Below are 9529 nucleotides of genomic sequence, written 5' to 3'. Positions count from 1 at the left end.
AAGAATCTGAAGCTATATTTGTGGGCAAGGGAATTGCATGTGTCTAGAATAGTTCTATTTTACACTTTAGGTTACATATTGATTTTACCTCCTATTGTACTTCTAAGTTCTAATTTTTAACAAATATTCGAAACCTAATTTACTAAAAATGTACCAATTTACACATCGGCCATTTTGAGTCTCATTGATCAAAACCGGCTACGGAAGAGTTACTCGAACATATTTTGAACTGTTGCAAAATTAGCAAAGAAATTTGGAGGCTTTCAAAATGCAATTTGTTTTTTTATTTTACTTATGTCTAATTCAGATCGTTATGTCTACTGTGAGATAAATATGAAATGAGTAATCATTCCTAATTGTCCTTAAAGTAGGTTCTTATGGACACAGCTGGTGATTGCGAAAGGAGCATGATGGCATGCAACGTGTCCAACCAACCCACCATTCACGCAGTTAGCCAGAAAAAGATTGCCACATAAAGAAAGGCTCACGCTCAAAGGTTAGGCTTTGATTCTTTGCTGGGATGCATTATTAGTTTATAAAAATAAACAAAGGCCATTGGCTCCATCTGTTCAGTACCGATCGACAGAATCTTATTTGTTTAAAAGGAGACGAAACAAAACGAAGGGTGAGATTAGCGGCAGCAGCAGTGAAGTGGCTACGTGGGAGGCCATGTTTGGGAGCGCTTGGCTTTCAACTTGTTGGCAGTTTCTCATCTTAACCAAATCGATTAAAACCTATTATTCAACAATGAAGGCATAAACTATCAAAGATACTCACGCACTTTGTCCATGAACAGTTGGAGTTTCCTATTTATTATTTTTTCTTTTTTAACCTCAGCGGTATGAGAAAAAATCTAGTGGTTTTATTTTTGTCTTTTGTTTATATTCATTTCTTTTGTCAAATGTAGGTGTTAAAATGTCATCCCTAGGCTAGGTAAAATTTTTAGCAAACTACATATACCCCCTTGATAAGATTTCAAAATATAAAAAACTCCACAACATTTGGTTTTAAACACTTAAAGGACAAAAGTTTACATTTAAGGACATTTTGTCTTTAAGAGGTATTTTACTTCCTCTTTAGTTTTTAATCTCTTCCTTCAATAAAAATAAAATCGACAGAGCGTAGTGGGTCCATATGCTTTTGAATTTATTTGTTTAACATATTGCAGGTATACATCAATCCTCTAAGGTAAGCAGTTATTTTCACTATTCATAATTTCAATCCTTTCTAGATTAGATTTACTTGCTATCTGCAATAGAACTAGCAAAGAATTAGCAGAAGAAAGAGAAAAATTGAGAAAATTAAAAGATTTTAGAGCAAGACTCAAAAGAGAAACCCCAGGTTACTGGGATATTATCTATATAGTCCAGAAAAGAATTTATACAGTTGAGAAAGATATTCAAGATATCAACAATACTCTTGAAGAGGAACAAAAACCTCTTGATTATTTGAGCATCGGTTAGATCCGCACATCACTGGTATCAGACCTCAAAAAATGGAATCCCCAATGGGGACAATGTCTGAATTAATATTAGAGAAGTTGAATTTTCTACTAAAATCTTTTGATGAGAAACATCAGAACCTGATACAAGAAGTATCTAGATGTCAAGATCATCTAGAAAAAATATCAAATATATCTCCCAATTAGAAAAATTGGAGAACAAAATAGATTATATCAAAGAACCTCCTAAAAGGGAAGAAGAACAGCTAACAAGTGTTGGCAAAAAACTCAACGAACATCAAGGAATGCTGGATTCTATGAAAAATATACTGAAGGATAAGAAAAAGCCTCCGGCAAAATCAAAGAAAACTAATGGATTCAAACCATTAGAAAAACCTGAGAAGAATCTCTCTCCAAGCATGATTTTTCTAGAACCTTCTACTAGTCTGACTAATATCACGTATGAAAAACCAAAGCACTTGGTAGCAAGAGATATCAAAATGATGAGCATCTTTGGGAAAAAGAAAGGAGTACAACTCCTAAATGCTGAAGAATTTGAATACAATAAAATTGAACATGAGGTGAAAAACTCCGTAATCCCAAAATTAGATTTCAAACAAATCTATAAAAGTGGAAAGTTTGAATTGATGGATAGCCACCATTTCAAATTATTGGAATTTGCAACTCCCTCTATAATAGGAGAAACAGATCTCTTGATGATTACTCTTGAAGAAGTTTCCCGAGCAAGAGCAAAAAATTACCAATTTATGCACATTGGAGTAGTCCAAGTTGACATAAAATTACTTGCCCAAGAAGGTATAAACTGTTCAGTTTTATGTGTCTTACAAGACAATAGACTAGCAGATTTCCAAGCTAGTCTGTTGGGAACACTTGAAGCATCTTTATGCAATCAAGTGGCATATTTCAACTGTTTCCCAAATTTCTCAACAGCTTGAAAGATACAGCTCACTGTCTAAGACTAAGGCTATGTTTGGTATGGCTGGGATTTTCAGAAAAGCTGGCTTCTGCTTATTTATGAGAATAAGTGGCTGAAAAGCAAAACATTTGAGTGTTTGGTAAACTGGCTTTTTATAAGAGCTGTCAGTGGCAAAAACAGTGGCAAAGTGTTTGGTAAACTCAAACTGGCTTGTGCTTTGTGGAATGACCAAATTGGACATGAGAGATTATTTTGCCTTGATTGTTTGGTAATACAATGTTGTTCAAATGCTTTTGTTATTATTTTTAATCTTTATTATGTCCTTATTAAGTTTTGTTAACTTTCAATTTTTATAAATCATGGCGACCATTTCATTAATATTGGATAATTTTAAAAATAGCTTGTACAAATATATTAGTAAAATTAATAACAATTGGTTACTAAAAAACATTTTATGGAATAAGTGGTCTCGTGAACATTAAGAAATGATATTCAAGCTTGGGGATATGGCTGCCACTTGGTTTGGTAATTACCAAACCGACCGAATACCAACTGATGTTTTAAGTTTGATAAACCGATTTTTTGGTAACCGAGACCGATAAAATCGAAATCGAAAATTACCGAAAAAGTTGGTTTGGTTTTGGTAAATACCGAATCTACCGATTATCTAAATATTAGCTTTATATACTATGATTTTCAATACACATACATGTATATTAAGAAATAAACATAAAATTTTTCATAATAGTATGAACATTACTACATATACTACATTAATAATACATGTATTTTAAGTAACCTAGTCAAAGATGGTTAAATAACCTAGTTTTATTGAAAATGACTCAAACTTGATGTCATATATACAAAAGAAAGCTATTATTAGGAGATGAGTACAAAGTTTACGTTTATAAAATTGAAGAACCTAATTTTGTTCGTTCTAATTTTAATTACAAAGAATTAGTTGTTTTAAAGTTGGTAATACCGAAAACCGAAATACCGAATTTGGTAGTTATGATTAAAAACCAAAAATTTTGGTTAGTATTGGTAGCTCACTTTTGAAACCGAAAGTTTTGCCTATAATCGATTCGAATCGACCGAGTGACAACCCTACTTGGGGACAACGAGCGTGATTAAGAACTGTTCCTCCCTAAACCCTTCTCGCAAGATCCAATAAGCTGAATCATAGACTTTGCACTGAGAGTATATCCAAAATTCATCTCTTTGAATGTTTCATTTTAAGTTGTCTTCTGAGAGTAAAATTCTGTCTAATGCCAAGTTTAACAAAATTAATCTAATCAAATTTTAATAGTGGCTGCCTCAAAGCTTTCTTCTTAATCACCTGTGGATGACTAGATTGTGATCTAACCCATTGTTATAAATCTAGCTTAACGAAACCTTAATGTCAGGGTTGATATATGAATGATTGAGATTGTGCGGAAGAATGTTAACAGTATTATTAATAGTTTCTGTAACAATGTTACAACAAAATTTCTTGGAGAAAAAAGCACTTATCAACAGTTTTTCTGGCAATAGTTTACAAATTCATTTAGGCGTTCCATGTGAAACATATTACAATAGAAGCATCAAACACTGCTTACAGGACATACTTGGTCTTTTGGTCAATAGTTTTACATTCTCAATTTTGTCACCAGTGAACTATATCTAACAAAAGCTCTTACTTCTCGTAGCATCTCAGTCATCAAGGCCTCTAAGGAATGATCTAGTTGCAAGGTGCTCCGACGCATATGTCATGAAAGATGCCAAGATTATGCCTCCCACAACCATTAGACCTAACCTGTCAAAGACTATATAAATTTGTCAGTTCTTGCTCCGTAAAGTGTATATGAGCCACAAAACAAGCAACTGGATAATGCACTAACTCATATACACACATTATACCTATCATATGAAGCATAAGCTAAAAATAACCAACTCATGTATATATTGTTATATTAAACATAAACTTCAAGAGCATCGTGCTTATTAAATTTTCGCCAATACAGTCCCAAATCATTGAAATTCTGAACAGAGTGCATAATTCCCAATCCATTCGTAGCCTTAATGCTTGCCACCATCTTCACTATTCAAGTAAATCACCAAGACCTGCAAGAGCTATACCAACAGAAGGAATAGAATTCCAAAGTTCTATAGTTCAATTGTGAAGAGGTATGACACCAAACTCACACATGATGCCAAAAACAACATAAATTCTCTTAGTAAATAGTATTATGATGAATTTGAATTCATATTCCATGAAACATAAACAAGGGAACTAGAGGGATTTGCTGCAGCTGAAGATTCTCAGAAGATACACTCGAGAATCTTCTTTATCAACACCGAATTCATATTCCATCAAAAATCACTTCTTTATCAACACCAAATCTTATTTTGATACACTCGATTCTCATCCATAATTCTAACCAACAATAATTTCAGTTGCACCAACATAAGAACTAGACCAGAAGGGAGTGTTGTGGAATGTGGACTAGTTAAGGGATAGGATTGATTCCCTTCAGGTGCAGTGATCATAAAGCTCCTCCAACTGGAACCTAATTGTTCATTAATTCATGGATACAATTCAGTTCCATTTGCATAACAAGATTTGTGATCCCCTCAAAGCTGCCATGCAAACGAGGAAAATCTTGATAACCAAAGATCAATAGGTGAATAGGTAATGCATCCTAAAAAGTTGAAGCCGCAGCTCAGTTATTTAGTATCCGATTCCATATATATATCTTGCTTGCATCACAGCTTTGTCTCCAAAATGATTCAAGAAGATATCATCCTCTTTGAGTTTTAGTGACGTTTTTCATGATCTTTAAGCAAACATTCATCACCTTATCATGGTAGCATATTTGATTAAAACCTCTCTAAACAAAATTAGAGTATTTCCAATCAGTCATAACTCATGTCATTAATTTGTGATTTTATAAAGAGGCTAGGGTACTTTTCCCAAATAACCTCATCACACTCAAACTACAAACAATATATCTAAGGACTTCTTTCTATTTCTTTAGTCTTTGACACCGAGACTAGCAACACTTCTCGATTTGGAATGTTATACTCATTTTATTTTTTTAGAATCAAGCCGCATACTTTTGAGTTTAAACAATTATACAAATAACAAAGATGTTTTTGAGTTTCAAAAACCAAAAGACACACACATCAGTACCATTGGACTGGCAACAAATTATGATCACAGGAGCAAGAGAAGGACCAACAAGAGAGGCATCAAAGAACCCATACCTGCACACCTTTTACTTGCATCTGCTAAATAAACTCAGTAAAGACCGCTGAAATGCAAAGCACAACCTTGAGTTTCAAACATCTTTCCCTCTTAACCACTACTCAAATCTTTCCACTCTCACTCTACATTCCAAAGCTAATGCTTCTCCTCAAAATTTCAACTCTTCGTACTAAAAAACTATGTTCCATACTAGCCATAACATCAAAAATTCGGTGGCCTTCCAATATTGATTTAATAGCTATTATACCTAGACTTCAAAACTCAGGTAGTTCAATAACTATTTCCTCTTTTCAGTTGTCATTGTAATCCAAACTTAATTAAGCATATATTCAAGGTAAAATCTCACCCAATCATACTGTCTCAAATCAAATTTTACAGAAATATTCAAAGCACATAATAACTGTGCAAAACGTAAAATTTGATGAATTCCTGAAGAATTTTACCTGGGTCGGACTCAATCGTGCACCAAGACATGATCAAAAACACTCAACCTAAAACGAAATTAAACAATTCCATAGCTTTAGAGAAAGAACTAAAATCAATGGCAATAGATTAAAGCAGTGGAATCCCCAAACTCAACATTCTATTAGGTCAAGAACGGCGCCGTTTGCATGGCTCCGGTGCGAAATGGAGAAGAAGAGAACTCACTAGAAAATCAAAATGATGTCAGTCCATCACGTCTCTCTCTTCCAGTCTTCCTTCTCAGATTCTGAACCAATACTAATCCTTTTTCTCGGGTTTTCCTTCCTTCTCTACTTACTCTGACAACCATCCTGGGGTTTTGATAGACGTCTATGAAGGACAGCGGCAGAGATGCGGGAGAAGACGCGAATGGAAGCAAGCCCCCCCCCCCCCCCCCCCAAACGCAGCCTAAGAGTCAAGACAGACGACATATCAATGAAAAAAGATATGCAAGAACTTGCCATAGTGTTGAACTTAATAATCAATTAATCCAAGATCAATTCACAATGGCATAAACACACTTAATATTAATCAACACATCATGAACCAAATAATATGATTTTCTGGACATACCTTCTTCATTGTTTGGAGCCATTGCAGCAGACGAGATAACAGCTACTAGTATTGATCTTCTCCTCAAACCTGAAAACAAGCTTCTATCTATGGGGTAGGACTTAATGCTTTGTCACAGAGAGAGCAGGGAACAACACTTCCTATATATATTGGTTATGATCCTAAGAATCCTCCCATAAAGATGTTTCTTAGCAACCAAGTCACCAACAACTAGAAAACCTAATGCAACACTAAATCGGATTACAATGTCAACCAACTAATGGATTCCTAACCTATGAGCTGATATAAATGTCTCAATAGGTTTCTAGGTATTGTACTTAGCTTACAACTCCTATTAATGAATCAAGTTATAATCCAATTTGCATTCTGCATAATAGATGATGATAGGTCCATTTTGGTTCTAACATTCTCCCACTTGGACCATCATAGTCTATTCACAAACTAAACCAAAACAATTTCCAGAAATAGCTGCAGTGTGCATTGAGATGTAAGTGTACTTTAAATCCATTCAACTCTGTCAAAATGTAGAACCATTGCAGAATCAAGAAATAGATATCTTCAAATGAGCATACTCGTTCCAGACCACAAAACAACAATTTCTGCACTTCACGAGTTCAAACTTAATGTGATGCAATCAAATAACCTTTTATATCAACCTGCAGTTGTTATTTGACAACAGTCCAACCTAAGTATTTTGAATATCAAAATCACAATGCAAACACAACTTAACACACAGTGGATCAATGTTTGCTTCTGACTGAATATATGCATATATAACAATCCACTTGAACTAAACTGGTAAAATACAACAACCATAAATTTAACAAAAAATGAATAAATAAGGCTGTCAAAACATCAACTGAAAATACCTCATTTCATTAAGTCAAAACATGAAGTACAACGTTTTCTGTTACATAACTCAAAACAGAAAATCAAGAACTAATAAAAAACAAAACTAAACTGAAAAACAATTTCCTCAAAAAACATTTTGCTCCCACTGAACTTAAGCATCTTCAAAACTCGACAGAATTCCCATATTCTAGGAATGCTCTTTAAAAGCTGCTACTGACAATGCTTTAGTAAATGGATCTGCAAGTTGGTCACCTGTCTTGATTCCAGAAATTTCCACTTCACCATCTTTAACTCTCTTTCTTATACTATAGAATTTCAAATCTATGTGCTTAGAGTTATTTGACCTCTTACTATTCTTACTGAAGAACACAACAGCCTCATTATCACAAAACACCTTCAAACTTCCAGTAACGAGATCACTCAACACTTTAGTCTCCAAAATAAAATTTCTGATCCACAATCCCTCACACACTCCTTCATATATAGCTAGCAACTCTGCCTGCATAGTGGAAGTAGCTATCAATGATTGTTTCATTGTTTTCCAAGCTACTGCACCACCTGCTAGCATATAAACATAGCCACAAGTCGACTTCATAGATGTGGGATAATTCCCAGCAAAATTAGAATCAGTAAAGCCAACTAATTCAAACTTTTTCACACGTTTATACACAAGCATATGGTCTTTAGTCCTTTGCAGGTACCTTAGAACCATCTTACCAGCTGTCCAATGCTCATGTCCAGGATTTGACTGAAATCTGGATAGCATACCTACTGCAAAAGACAAGTCTGGTCTTGTACAGACTTGTGCATACATCAAACTCCCTACTAGCCTAGCATATGGTATTGACTCCATCTCAGTTTTCTCAATATCAGTTTTAGGACATTGATTTTTAGTTAGTTTATCTCCCTTAGACATTGGAACTTCACCATTAGCACAGGTTTCCATACCAAATCTTTTCAGAATTTTTGAAATATAATTTTGTTGAGATAATCCCAACAATCCCCTGCATCCTATCTCTCTTAATCTCAATTCCTAGTACATATGATGCTTCTCCTAGATCCTTCATGTCAAAATTACTTGACAAGAAAGCTTTAGTATCTTTCAGCAATTTTACATTACTGCTAGCAAGAAGAATATCATCTACATACATGATAAGAAAGATAAAATTATTTCCAACAACTTTAAGATAAACACACTCATCAACTAGATTTTCAGAAAATCCAAAAGATGAACCAACTTAGTCAAATTTCTTATACCACTGCCTACTAGCTTGTTTGAGTTCATAAATGGATTTCTTAAGTCTACAGACCATATTTTCTTTCCCTGCCTCAATAAAACCTTCAGGTTGTACCATGAAGATTTCTTCCTCTAGCTCCCCATTCAGGAAGGCTGTTTTTACATCCATTTGATGTAATTCCATGTCATAATGAGCTACTAGAGCCATTATGATTCTAAATGAATCTTTAGTTGAAACAGGTGAGAAAGTTTCTGTAAAATCTATCCCTTCCTTCTGTGTGAAACCCTTAGCAACTAGTCTAGCTTTATGTCTCTCTATGTTTCCACTGGCATCTCTTTTGGTTTTAAAAACCCACTTGCAGCCAATAGGTTTGTGATTTTGTTTTAGCTTAACTAGCTCCCAAACTCCATTCTTATATATAGAATCAAGTTCTGCAATCATAAATTGAGTCCAAGCATCAGAATCTATACAATCAGTTGCTTGTCTAAAACTAGTGGGATCATTGTCATCTGACAATGCAGACTCAACTTCATTTAGATATACTTCATAAATGTCATCCTCCCCTCCAAATTTTGGTTTCCTCACTCTCTGTGATCTTCTAGGTTGCACAACTTGATTTTGTTGTGGCTCAGGTTGAGGTTGAGGTTGAGGTTGTGGCTGAGGTTGAGGTTGTGGCTGAGGTTCGAGTTGAGGTTCATTTTGAGGTTTAGTTTGAGTCACTTGCTCTTGCTCCTATCCTAAGTCTAATTCATCCATTTCAGAATCATGATGATTAGCCT

At 34.6% G+C, this 9529-nt stretch overlaps 1 protein-coding gene across 1 annotated transcript; it reads right to left on the bottom strand.

Moving 5' to 3' along the window:
* Positions 1–7699: 7699 nt before the first annotated feature.
* Positions 7700–8365, bottom strand: LOC121049196 (secreted RxLR effector protein 161-like). The gene has a single exon (XM_040505841.1). The coding sequence runs from the start codon at positions 8363–8365 to the stop codon at positions 7700–7702; it is 666 nt and encodes a 221-aa protein (XP_040361775.1).
* Between the last annotated feature and the right edge of the window lie 1164 nt (positions 8366–9529).

This window comes from Rosa chinensis, chromosome 5 (assembly GCF_002994745.2).
Source record: "Rosa chinensis cultivar Old Blush chromosome 5, RchiOBHm-V2, whole genome shotgun sequence".
Classification (NCBI taxonomy): domain Eukaryota; kingdom Viridiplantae; phylum Streptophyta; class Magnoliopsida; order Rosales; family Rosaceae; genus Rosa; species Rosa chinensis.
The sequence above is the reverse complement of the archived record's forward strand: the minus strand, read 5'-3'. Positions and strand labels throughout refer to the sequence as shown.